The 14,202-nt window shown below is 39.9% G+C and overlaps 1 protein-coding gene across 10 annotated transcripts in view; it reads left to right on the forward strand.

Annotated features, from left to right (window-relative positions):
• The window catches only part of LDAH (lipid droplet associated hydrolase), a 90,402-nt gene that overhangs the window by 20,394 nt on the left and 55,806 nt on the right, over positions 1–14,202 (forward strand). For all 10 annotated transcript variants that reach the window (XR_008700541.1, XM_055540844.1, XM_055540849.1 and 7 more), the window contains one exon: positions 10,005–10,174. Coding sequence is in view for 9 of the 10 variants with exons in the window: in XM_055540844.1 (XP_055396819.1) it covers positions 10,005–10,174 (170 nt within the window). In the remaining variant the exon portion in view is untranslated. The remainder of the gene's footprint in view (positions 1–10,004; positions 10,175–14,202) is intronic.

Below are 14,202 nucleotides of genomic sequence, written 5' to 3' on the forward strand. Positions count from 1 at the left end.
CCCAGACTCCCTTTTTAAAGCATTACATGTAAGATTCCCTTATCTTGGCTAATGTCCTCCTCTCTTCAAAAACAGTTTCCACACTGAGTAGTGATCAGGTCCTTGATAAGCAAGAACATCCAAACTGTTTCAGCTCTAAAGTTGCTCATATTTCTTCCATTACCATTTTCATCTACTTTATATTTTTTATTTCCCTAATCATGTTCTGTTTAGAATGATAAATTTATAGATTAAGTGTAGTCCCTCTATAAATTCCTCCAAAAATTCTAATTGCATTTTTTTTCATAGGAACAGAAAAATATCCTAAAATTTGTGTGGAGCCACAAAAGACACCAAATAGGCAAAATAATCTGGAGGAAGAGGATTGAAGTTCAGGTTCAAAGTTAAAGTATCACACTCCCTGATTTCAAGCTATATTACAAAGCTAGTGATCAAAACAGTGTGGCGGTGTCATAAGAACAGAGAGCCCAGGAAAAAACCATGAATAAAGGCTCAACTAATCTTTGACAGGGGCACCAGGAATACACAATAGGAAAAGGATGGTATCTTCAATAAATGGTATTGGGAAAACTGGATATCCACATACAAAAGAATAAAAAGAGACTGTTTATATGCATAAACAGTCTATATGCATATTAAGTCATTACCTTGTACACTTTTAAAAACAGTAATGTTGTACAACCTAACTATATGCAAATTTTGTCAGTCATACTTCAGTAAAGCTGGAAAGAAAAAGAATAATTGTTGAAGCTAGACCATGGATACATAGAGATCTATTATACTATTCTCTGGACTTGTGCACGTTTGAAAACTTCCACTCTTAAAAAAAAGAGTTTAAAGAAAGAAAAAGAAATATAGAATCTTAAAGCTGAAAGTGGGTGCTTATGCTCAGTTGTTCAGGCGTGCCGACTCTTTGTGACCCCATGGACTGTAACCCTCAAGGCTCCTCTGTTCGTGGGATTTTCTAGGCAAGAATACTGGAGTGGGTTGTCGTTTATACCTCTGGAGAATCTTCCCGACCCAGGGATCAAATCCACATCTCTTGAGTCTCCTGCATTGGCAGGCAGATTCTTTGCCATTGCACCACATGGGAAACCCCTAAAGCTAAAAGTATCTTCATTAAATTCCATCTTAAACCCTTATTTTTCAAGGAAGGAAAGTAAGGCCCAACAGGGCTAAATGACCTTGTGTCCGTGAATGGTAGAATCCAGACAGGAAGCCAGCACTGCTGACCCTGAGGCCAGTGCTTTAGTCCTGTGGTAGCTCATCCCAGGTGGCTGGTGCAGCAAATAGCCCTTCGTGGTCACAGATTGTATCCTGGTCTGCCATCCTTTTCCGCTGTGACTTGTAAGGGGGACTGGGTAAATGGAGTATTGATGAGATTATGCAACTCGGCAAATGCTTGCCTAAATCCCTCAAAATGCTATTTTTCATAGTGTCTTTCTCTTTTTACATGTATGTGTGTATATATTTTTCTGTGAATGCAATTTACTTGCGAGCCTTTTACACTTTGCTTAAATACTAGGGTATGCTTTGAAAGGCAAGTAACTATGGATTACCTAGCAATGAGAGATTTTGTGAAGTGAAATTGAATATAAGATTTCATTGCCTTGATTAAAAACTTCTATTTCCACAACTATCACCTTCAAATGTGACTGAAAGTGAATCAAATGTGTGGTATACACTTGCTTTACCTTGAAATAGTTTAAAAGATACGTATTTCATTGTTCTAAGTTATTTCTTCATACATACTCAAAGAAAGTTGGGGGTTTATTACAGCAGTTTTTCCTGTCAGGAAATTTATGTTTGCTTAAAATGTGCTTTGACTATCTTTGTGTTGTGTTGGAACACAGAGGTGTTAAAAGAATTCTTAGGAAACAGGCTTGCTTTACATACTAAATCTCGAAAAGCTGCCAACTGGCCTGTTATCTTAAGTCCAGAATGAGAAGAGATAACCACGGACAGGAGGAGATAGGAAGTAGTGAAAATACCTCACAGTACACTTCTTTCATGGTGTTAAAATTTAATGATGATTAGCTAGTGTGTTATATTCCTACATTCAGACCTCAGTGAGAAATACCATCATAATAGAAACTCTGTACTGAATTACCTATTGAGAAGAGTCCCAGCTCAGCTATCATAATAAGCCCTTAAGTCATACTTGAAGACAAAAACATTGAACAGAACATGAGTAGCAACTTTGAAAGTTGAAAATAGACTCAAAGAATAACCTTCCATCAATGGTTCTCAATCTTTGGCAGTTATCAGAATCCCTTGGAGAATTTATTGGAACACAGATTACTGGGTGCCACCTCCTGAGCTGTTGATTCAGTGTATGTGGGATGGGACCTGAGAATCTTCCGCATTTCTAACAAACTCCTAAGTATTATCTGTCCTGGTAACACATTTTCAGAAGTCCTGCCATAGATCTTCACCAGTAAAGATGTCTTGGTGGGGAAAACCAGTAGAAAGTATCTGTTGTTATGTTTGAATTTCCTTAGCTTATGCTGCTTGTGTGCTCTTGGAGTTAATGACAATAATTAGAGCCTGGGTCCTTTGCTACTAATGAGAACAGTGCCATCTAGAGGCATTAGCCCAAAGGGCCACCACAGGGCCAAAGGAAACTGGTTTCTAGAGGAGGGTGAAAGGGCAGTTCATCCATCCTCAAGGATTTATCAACAGCCTACTAGGTTATTGTGTGTGGTGCTACAGATGTATACGAAGAAATGAGAATGCCGCCTTTTAGTGAATTTCCACCCATGTTGTGAGTACCCCAAAAGTTCTATAAAGGGCAGATGGGGGTCTGAGCTTCACCAGTCACCCCCCCACCCCCACCCCCACCCCCGCATTCAACCAGAGCAGTTGTGCTTTCATCCGTTTTACATACTGGAGGCTGTATTTGTAAACGCACGCTACAGTCGATTGATTTGGACAGATATATTATTCATCATCCAAGATTATTGTTCTAAAGTACAGGTTTTCTGACATGCAAAATATGGTGTGAAAAATACATAACTACTGAGAGAAAAGACATAAGCTCTAACCACACATCAAATGTTGAAAGTATGTTTTGCTTCATATTAGCACATGTTAAAATTATGAACAGTTGGAAATAATATTCTAGTTGCGCCACATTATCACAGTCATAAATTGAGTATAATTGGGAGAACAGATGTTCACCAATGTCAGAAGGAGGTGATTCAAGGGAGAAAAAAAGTGTGAAAAGAAAATTTGAGGAATTAGGAGTATAAACTCTTTCTGGCTTTGATTTAGTATGGAGTCAACTTACTTGATGGCAGATTCATTATCAACTATTTTAAGTCATTTGTTCAAAACGTGTAACATAAAAGCTAGAAATCATGGGTTAGTTTCACCTGATAAAACATGAACTAAAAAAATTACACAGTCTTTCAACGAATGATGAATTTGGGCGATGTTTATCCAGAGAATCATTAAACCACTCCCATTCTAGCACCCAAAACTGAAAGAAACAGAAAAACCAGTAGGCCTTCTCTTGCCAGGACTGATTGGCAGAGGAACATGGAGGTTAGAGGGAACGACTACATGCTCTCAAGGCAGGGACAGTCAGTCAAGTCTCAGGGCTCACAAGAAATAAACAAGTGAGTCAGTGGTAGAAAGAGGCAGAAAACCAAAGGGTAGAGCAAGAAGAAATGTTGAGAATCAAGCAAATTGTTAGATTCTCATGGAAGACAGAAGAAAGCAGCAGACAGGAGCAGGGAGTCCAGCATTGTAGCTGAGGTCCTGTAACGCATATGGCACCTTTGTCCTTCCCTTTGAGGTCCCTGGGTCTCTTCTCACTGCTTATACAGTGGAGTCCAGACTCCTGGGTGATGTTCAGGGTTCTACTTGATCTAGTCTCAACCTTCCTTTCTAGCCTTATACATTCTACCTTTCCCATAACCACAAACAGACACAGAACTCATCGTGGTGTCCAAAATTATACTCACACTTTTATGCCTTTGTGTTATACTATCATGAATTTAGAGTGAATTTCATTTCTCTTTTTAGTTATGTATAGATAATGCTAAGCAACACATGATATTGTTTTGTGTGTTTTTTAAAGCTTGACCTAAAGAGCAAGCTGTACATTCATCTTGCTTAAAGTATTCTTTAAAATATGAAGTGCTGTTTTTAGCCCTTAATCTCCATGTGTAAACTGTTTAATTTAATTAAAGTTATCATTAAGGTGTAGATTTGGAGTAATGATGGGCGCAGGATAGGAGACTTCACTGGTTGAGAAAATTCTGGTGTAAGATTTAGAGAGTTTGTCTGCAGGCTCAGTCCTAGCAGAAGGCTCATGTAGCACTAATCTTTGGGCTTGTTAGTTCTGTGGTCATTGGTGACTTGTAAATACTGTTTGTGTGACAATATATAGTAAAACATATGCATTTAGATTCAGTGCGTATCAAGATAAATATGTATGTGGATGTTTTGTTAAAATATGTATTGTTAAATTTAGACCATTGTGATAGTGTTCAAATGTGTAGTTAAAATTACAGTTATAGTAGTGTGAATATAATAAATGTATTTTCCAGGTATCTCACTTGGTTTACGTGGAGAAAGGCACAGTACTTTTTATGTACTGTGAAAACATGGCAACATTTCTTTCACTTTTTATGAATTCAAGAGGGTGTTACTTTCCTATTGTGATCCAATAAAACTCTATTTTCTTAAGGAAATGCTTGAGCTATACTTACTTCAATATTTTGTAATGGTATTTTCATCTATTTCTGTTTCCTCTTATTAGACTATGAGCTCCTTGAAGACAAGGGAATATATTGTATTTACATCTGTGTTTTCAGTATTTCATAGGCCAGTTAGTCACTGTTTTCTGTCAGAATAGTCAATTTAGTTCATGTGAAATGAAAGAAAATAATAGTTACCGGTGTACCTGAAGATATACAATGTCAATTTTGATCCAAAATTGACAGAATTTTAGTAACTGGATCAATCAGTTTGAACAAATAGATGAAAAGTAAAGGTGAAGTATTGATATTACTTAATTTCTCAAAGAACAGATTTTATATACCTTTTGAAATAAACTCTATAATCAGTAAATGAGCTATGAAGTGGATTTCATTGAGATGGGTCTAAGAAAGAGGCTCAGGTTCTAAAAGGGAGTTGTCAATATCCTATTCAGGGCCATATATTGATAAAGAATTAGTAAATTGGATTCAGTTCAGTTCATTTGCTCAGTCGTATCCAGCTGTTTGCGACCCCATGGACTGCAGCACGCCAGGCCTCTCTGTCCATCACCAACTCCCAGAGTTTACTCAAACTCATGTCCATTGAGTTGGTGATGTCATCCAACCATCTCATCCTCAGTCGTCCCCTTCTCCTCCCGCCTTCAATCTTTCCCAGCATCAGGGTCTTTTCCAATGAGTCAGTTCTTCACATCAGGTGGCCAAAGTATTGGAGTTTCAGCTTCAGCATCAATCCTTCCAATGAATATTCAGGACTGATTTCCTTTAAGATGGACTGGTTGGATCTCCTTGCAGTCCACGGGACTCTCAAGAGTCTTCTCCAACACCACAGTTCAAAAGCATCAATTCATCAGTGCTCAGCTTTCTTTATAGTCCAACTCTCACATCCATACGTGACTACTGGAAAAACCATAGCTTTGACTAGACAGACCTTTGTTGGCAAAGTAATGTCTCTGCTTTTCAATATGCTGTCTAGGTTGGTCATCACTTTTCTTCCAAGGAATAAGCGTCTTTTAATTTCACGGCTGCAGTCACCATCTGCAGTGATTTTGGAGCCCAGAAAAATAATCTGTCACTGTTTCCATTGTTTCCCCATCTATTTGCCATGAAGTGATGGGACCAGATGCCATGTTTTCTGAATGTTGAGTTTTAAGCCAACTTTTTCACTCTCCTCTTTCACTTTCATCAAGAGGCTCTTTAGTTCTTCACTTTCCGCCATAAGGGTGGTATCATCTGCATATCTAAGGTTTTTGATATTTCTCCTGGCAATCTTGATTCCAGCTTGTGCTTCATCCAGCCCAGTGTTTCTCATGATGTACTCTGCTTATAAATTAAATAAGCAGGGTGACAATATACAGCCTTGACGTACTCCTTTTCCTATTTGGAACCAGTCTGTTGTTCCATGTCCAATTCAAACTGTTGCTTCCTAACCTGCCTTCAGATTTCTCAGGCAGTAGGTCAGGTGATCTGGTATTCCCATCTCTTTCAGAATTTTCCACAGTTTATTGTGATCCACACAGTCAAAGGCTTTGGCATAGTCAATAAAGCAGAAAGAGATGCTTTTCTGGAACTCTGTTGCTTTTTCTATGATCCAGCGGATGTTGGCAATTTGATCTCTGGTTCCTCTGCCTTTTCTAAACCCAGCTTGAACATCTGGAAGTTCATGGTTCACGTACTGTCGAAGCCTTTCTTAGAGTATTTTGAGCATTAGTTTGCTAGCGTGTGAGATGAGTGCAGTTGTGCAGTAGTTTGAGCATTCTCTGGCATTGCCTTTCTTTGGGATTGGAATGAAAACTGACCTTTTCCAGTTCTGTGGCCACTGCTGAGTTTTGCAAATTTGCTGGCATATTGAGTGCAGCACATTCACAGCATCATCTTTTAGGATTTGAAATAGCTCCACTGGAATTCCATCACTTCCACTAGCTTTGTTCATAATGATGCTTCCTAAGGCCCACTTGACTTTGCATTCCAGGATGTCTGGCTCTAGGTGAGCGATCCCATCCATTAATTCAGGCAATCTTCAGTTTAGAAACAGTTTGTTCCAAATATACTTAGTTGACTGTAACTTGGAGGACATTTTCCCTATAATAAGAATGCTATAAATCATTTCCATGTTATCCTGATTTTTGATACAATTGGAATGTGATTTTTTTGCAGTGTTTTATGGAGAATAAGCTAATGATTCCTGGAATTTTTTCAGAGTATATTAGTAATAGAGAAAGTATACAGTCAAGTATATAGATACGCTTTTAGCTTTTAGTTTTTGCTAGTAAAGTAATATCCAGAGGGCACATTGAAATTTTTTATTATTGATTGTTTATTTATACAAAGTACTTTCCCCATTAATCTCATTACTTCAGAAAACACTAAATGGTGTGTTTATCTTGCCAATCTACTGAGCAATTCCCAGAGTTAAAGATAGACTTACCTCTGATCATTACTGAAATATTCATTTCAGTAATGATTTGAATTATAATCATCCTTAAATACAGAGAAGGCAATGGCAACCCACTCCAGTACTCTTGCCTGGAAAATCCCATGGACGGAGGAGCCTGGTAGGCTGCAGTCCATGGGGTCGCTAAGAGTTGGATACGACTGAGTGACTTCACTTTCACTTTTCACTTTCATGCATTGGAGAAGGAAATGGCAACCCACTCCAGTGTTCTTGCCTGGAGAATCCCAGGGACGGGGGAGCCTGGTGGGCTGCCATCTATGGGGTCGCCTAGAGTCGGACATGACTGATGCGACTTAGCAGCAGCAGTGGATCCTTAAATATGTTATAGAGCCTTATTTCTAGGATCAATGAAGTTTTTAAATGTTTATTATATTTAGCTCATTTTCTTTCTCTTTGCTCTAACCATGTAAATGTTTTTGGTGTCTATTTGAGGGAGGCCTTAAATGACAGGAATTGGAATGATAGCAATCCTAAATTTCATTTCTGAAATAGTTTATGCCAGACCCTTCCTCTGTGCTTTAAAGTGTTATGCAAGCAACATTCCTCAGAGGCTAAAACTGCTATCTCCTGTTTATATGTAAAGAGACTTCAGCCAGAGGTTGAAGGATTTGCATGAGTCACTTAGTGAGGGGCTTAGCTGGAATTTAGAACCAGATTTATCTTGTCTCTGGTGCTCCTGATCTTTGTACTATACTGTCCCAATGAAAGGACAACTTCAACATTTTCAAAAGTTGTCTATTTTGAAAAATAAAGAACTTGGATGGCACATATTATAGGTATTTGTTTTGGGGTATCAGAACAATGTGATCACTCCTGGGTAGAGTGATCAGAGAAAATTTATGAGCGTAGTGAGTGTAAAGAACTCAAATAGAATATTAACTAAATCAAAATTTGGATTTGGAGACATCAGAGGCCGTATGAAAATCGAATTCTGTCTCTTCCCAATTCTGTTTTATGTTGAACTTCCTTGTTAAATGGAGAATGAATTCTAGACTGACCTGGAAAGAAGGATCAGAGCAGAACTTGGGTCACCGGGGAAATCGCTTATTTCCATAGTACCGATGGAAATCGCCTATTTCCATAGTACCTCTGAAATAGGGAACTAAGCCTCACTGATCCAGCAAAAGGCTTTTCAGTAACTGTATGCCAGGCATTGTAGAAAAAGATAAGCAAGACATGAATAGTACAGCAGTAGTAGATTAGGAATCATGTGGTGAGACAGACATGGGATGTTGCGGAAACTGAAAGAGGGAGGGCTACTTTACTCCTCATGGACTGAACCATAAAAAGGCTTCTCAGAGGAAGTAACACTGGTTGAGAGTTTGAGGGATGAAAAGGAGTTAACTAGATTAAGCGGCCGCTGAGCACTGAAGGAAGAAAAACCAGCATGTACAGATGAAACTGAAGAGCAGTTCTTCAAAATGAGTTTTAGATACTTATAGTTTGCATCAGTACCTTATAGGAGTCATGAAGGCAAGAACTTTAGTATTCCAATGATTCAAATTTTAGAAAGCTATTGACTACCTTGTGAAATTTTGAAATATTCTACACCCTGTCATTGAGGTTAAAACACTGATACATGTTCATTCAGTTCAGTTCAGTTCAGTCACTCAGTCGTGCCCAACTCTTTGTGACCCCATGGACTGCAGCATGCCAGGCCTCCCTGTCCATCACCAACTCCCGGAGTTTACCCAAATTCATGTCCATTGAGTCGCTGATGCCATCCAACCATCTCATCCTCTGTCGTCCCCTTCTCCTGCCCTCAATTACATGTTCATAGGGAAAACCTATTGAAGTTTTCTCTGCTCATAGAGTATCAGAGCTGGCAGCATGCTCTGAGATTGTCTAGTCAGTTCATATTTTCATTCAACAATGATATTTACTGGGTGCTATTCACAGAGGACACAGAAATGAAAGATGGACCTTGCCTTCAAGGAACTCATGGTCTAAAGGAGGAAATGAAAAGACAGTTATACAAGTATAATAAAATGCTAAATAAGAAGGGGATACGAGTTAAACACAAAGGAAGGCTCATTCACTTTTCCTAAAAATTAGCTAGATAAAATTTTGATTAGATCTTGAAGAATAGAAGACAGCTCTTCCTTGTGAAAGGAAGAAAGAATGTTTTCGGTCAGGACTGTGCTGGTTAAAAGGAACAGTTTGAAACATTTCTACTTAAATGTTTTAGTCTTGATTTCTCTAAACAAACAGAGATTATCAAAGCAGTGTCATAGATTTTCTTGGCTGTCTACTAGTCATATAACTGAGCCTAACCAGTGGTTTTCAATGTGTGGTCCTGGGACCAGCAGTATCAGCATTTTCTGGAAACTTAGAAATGCAAAATTTCCAGCTCCAGCCCAGACCCACTGAATCAGAGTCTGGTGATGGGGCCTAGCAATTCGTGTTTTAACAAGTCTTCCAGAGGATCCTGACGCATGCTAAAATTTGAAAACCATTGACCTAAACTACAACAGTTCAGGGAATAATTGAGAGTCACGGGCTTCAAGGACAGAGACCTGCGTTTGAATCTCACTGGTCCCATTTCATAGCTGTGTAACTGCCAATCTATTTCCTAACATCTGAGCTTTGATATTTTCTTCTATAAAATGAAGACAAGAATATTCCTTTCCAGGGTTGTTGTGAAGATTGATAGATATAATTTAAGTAAAACACCAACATTGTGGCTTGCACATGGTAGGCTTTCAATAAATAATAGCTACTACTATTTGTTATTGTTTTTTCTTTTTTTTTCATTAAGATATTTTCCCTGGTGAAATAATTGCTTTCATTTACTGAATGAAGAGTACTTACATATTTCCTTTTAGATCCAAATGCTGAAGAAATTAAGGACATCTATGGAGTCCGTGGTCAAGTAGAACACAAATTAGCTTTCCTGAGAACTCAAGTGCCAAAGGAAATGAAGCTTGTGGTCATTGGCCATTCCATAGGCTCCTATTTTTCCCTTGAGATTCTGAAGCACGCACCTGAGCTCCCAGTAAGTATGCCTCCGAAGGTGACTGTCGGTACTTATTGTGCGCTTGCACAAGTCCTCTCAAATGTCCTTTGCGCTTTTGTCTCTTCTTTAATTAATAAGTAGAACACAGAGAGGGATCCTTGGTGGCTACCTTTACTCTATCTCTGTAGTACTGTGGGCCTGTGTTGAATGTATGTTCATACCTTTCCCACCGTGTTTCAAAAATAATGCTGAACGAGGTAGGAATTTTCTGACTAAATGCCTGTGTTTTAAAAAATTAAAGCATAGTAAATTCATAAAACTAAGATCATGGCATCTGGTCCCATCACTTTGTGGCAAGTAAAAGGGGGAAAAGTGGAAACAGTGACAGATTTTATATCCTTGAGCTCCAGAATCACTGAAGATGGTGACTGCAGCCATGAAATTAAAAGACACTTGCTCCTTGGAAGGTAAACTGTGACAAACCTAGACAGCATATTAAAAGGCAGAGACATAACTTTGCTGACAAAGGTTCATATAGTCAAAGCTATGGTTTTTCCAGTTGCTGCTCCTGCTGCTAAGTCGCTTCAGTCATGTCCGACTCTGTGCGACCCCAGAGACGGCAGCCCAACAGGCTCCCCCGTCCCTGGGATTCTCCAGGCAAGAACACTGGAGTGGGTTGCCATTTCCTTCTCCAGTGCATGAAAGTGAAAAGTGAAAGTGAAGTCGCTCAGTCGTGTCCAACTCCTAGCGACCCCATGGACTGCAGCCCACCAGGCTCCTCCGTCCATGGGATTTTCCAGGCAAGAGTACTGGAGTGGGGTGCCATCGCCTTCTCTGGGTTTTTCCAGTAGTCACGTACAAATGTGAGTTGGATCATAAAGAATGCCGAAGGATTGATGGTTTCAAATTGTGGTGCTGGAGAGACTTGAGAGTCTCATGGACTGCAGGAGATCAAATCAGTCAATCCTAAAGGAAATCAACCTGAATGTTCATTGAAAAGACAGAAGCTGAAGCTCAAATACTTTGGCCACCTGATGCGAAGAGCTGACTCATTGGAAAAGACCCTGATGTTGGGAAAGACTGAGGGCAGGAGGAAAAGGGGGTGAGGATGAGATGGGTTGGATGAGGATGAGATGGTTGAGATGGGATCCCTGACTCAGTGGACATGAGTTTGAGCAAACTCCAGGAAACAGTGAAGGACAGGGAAGCCTGGTGTGCTGCAGTCCATGGGGTTGCAAAGAGTCGGACACGACTGAACGACTAAACAACAGATAGTTAATTTATAGTATTTTAGTTGAGCAAATGTCTTAAACTAGGGTGATCTGGAGTTTTTAAGTTACATATAACCTGCTGTTGTTCATAAAGGATTATTTAAAGGCAGTCACCAACTAAGACTGAGGCAAGAATCTTGTCTAGGAAGAGAATTGTATAAATATTCATTTTTGCTCTTGTTTAGTCACTAAATCGTGTTCGACTCTTTGCGACCCCATGGACTGCAACACGCCAGGCTTCCCTGTCTTCTACTATCTCCTGGAGTTCGCTCAGATTCATGTCCAGTAAATTCTCATATCTCCTCTCAAAAGGAGGAAGATTTATCATCATCCTTGTTGACAGGAAAACAGCTATGCTTAAGGAACACTAGATTGTTATTTAGTCATAAGTCTGCATCCTTATCTGCTTTGTAGCTTGGCAGCCTTTTTGAGATACTCATTCATAAATACTGTGTGCCCCTATGCACCAGATAATAAGTGAGACACTGGAGACATAAAGACCTGTTTAAAGTGCCAGGAAAGCTAGCGAACTATACAACACTTCGAAACAAAACCAAACCTCATACCTTTACTGACATATACCATTGAAATGATGCATTAAATGCGATTCACAACATAAATTATTTCCTCATTCAACAAACTTACATATTCAGCACTTGCCATGTAACAGGCCTCATGCTGCATTTTGATGACATCCCAGTGAATAAAATAGTCTGTGAGGCCAAGAGAGCCTGAAGCCTAGTGGAAAACACAGACTAACCCATAGGTGTGGTACCTACTGTCTTATGTGAATAGAGAGTGTGTGGGAGCATGAAGGAGTGCTATTTAACCTGGTAATCTGAAGGCAAGACAGGAATGATTCTTTCCTGGAACCTCCCTAGCCTGGGAGATTTTCACTCCATGTGAGAAAACATCCTCAGTGGTGTCTCAGTTCAGTTCAGTTCAGTCACTCAGTGGTGTCTGACTCTTTGCAACCCTATGAACGGCAGTCTGCCAGGCCTCCCTGTCCATCACCAACTGCCGGAGTCCACCCAAACCCATGTCCATTGAGTCGGTGATGCCATCCAACCATCTCATCCTCTGTCATCCCCTTCTCCTCCTGCTTTCAATCTTCCCAGCAGCAGGGTCTTTTCAAATGAGTCAGCTCTTTGCATCAGGTGGCTAAAGGATTGAAGTTTCAGCTTCAACATCAGTCCTTCCAATGAACACCCAGGACTGATCTCCTTTAGTCTCAGAGCTCACTAGAAATTTGCTCCTTTTCCCACCGGCTTAACACACTTAACTTCTTACTTATAATTGCCATTGGGAAAATTACAACTGTAACTGCCTGGGGTATGGTGTTTCATACCAAATGGGGGCTGTTAATTTCTCACATTGGGTATAAGAAAGTATATATTTCATTTTAAGTGTGAATTCAATCAATTCTAGATCACATTCCATTCACTGTATTATTGCTTCTACTCTATTTTTACCCCCCTAGATAAGGCATTTCAATCAGAAAGCAGGCTTCCCTTTTTTTTTTTTTTTTTTTTTTTTTTTAGCATTTAGCATGGCTTCTCATCTCTGTTATGCCTCTGAAGCTCCTCTGGTACCATTTTATGAGGTTACTGTTTTCATAATATCCAGTCCGAGCCCTTAGCAGTTCTCTTTGCACGGTTGCTACGACTCCTTGCTCTGGAAACAAGACACCTAGGTTCAGACAGTTGCTGTCGTACTTTGCTTGTGTGACCTTGCGCAAGTTACTGAGTCTCCCTGTACCTTTGTTTCCTCATCTGTAAAAGGGGGATAGTAATATGTTCTTCAAAGGACTTTTGTGAGAAATTATATAAAGAATGGTGGCTCAGAAGGTAAAAGTGTCTGCCTACAAGGCAGGAGACCCAGGTTAGATCCCTGGGCTGGAAAGATCCCCTGGAGAAGGAAATGGCAACCCATTCCAGTACTCTTGCCTGGAAAATCCCATGGACGGAGGAGCCTAGTAGGCTACAGTCCATGGAGTAGCAAAGAGTCGGACACGACTGAGCAACTTCACTTTCACTTTCTTTCATATAAAGAATGATACCTAGAACTTAAAAGTTTTACGTAAGTATTAGCTATTATTATCATAGTGGAGATAACTGGAAGCACTGGCTCAGTCATTAGGTTAACTACTGTGTTAGTAATCTCAGCTCAGAACTTAACAGTATAAAGCACTATACATTTATTCTCTCCCAGTTTCTGTGGATCTGGTCATAACTTGGCTGGGTCCTCTGGTTCAGGGTCTCTCACGAGACTGTAATCAAAGTGTCTTCCAGGGCCGTGGTCTCATGTGAAGAGCTGAATTGAGGAGAATCTGCCTCAGTTTACTCCTTCAAGTTTGTTGGACTGAGGGCCTCGGTTCACCACTGGCAGTTGGGTACAGGCCACCCTCAGTTCGTTAGAATGTGGGCCTCTCTAACTTGCCCCATCAGAGCAAGTCTGGGAGAAGAGCCAGAGAAAGAGTCTGCTGGCAAGATGGAAGTCACAGACCATAACTTTAATTACAGAAATGATATCTCACTATTTTTACAGTATTCTCTTTGTTAGAAACAGATTACTAAATCCAGCCCAAACTCAAGGGGAGTGGAGTATACTAAAGCATGAATATTAAAAGGCGAGGGTCACTGGGGGCCAAGTCAGAGGCTGCCCACCCCACCAGTATCCCAGTTAGTATTTCACTTGTGTCATGTACTGTCAAGCATGTGGATATATAGGCATATATATAAATTAAAATACCGAATACATTTCCTGGTGTAGGAAGTAACTTGGTCCTGTCAAATA

Source organism: Bubalus kerabau, chromosome 11 (genome assembly GCF_029407905.1).
Source record: "Bubalus kerabau isolate K-KA32 ecotype Philippines breed swamp buffalo chromosome 11, PCC_UOA_SB_1v2, whole genome shotgun sequence".
NCBI classification, from domain to species: domain Eukaryota; kingdom Metazoa; phylum Chordata; class Mammalia; order Artiodactyla; family Bovidae; genus Bubalus; species Bubalus kerabau.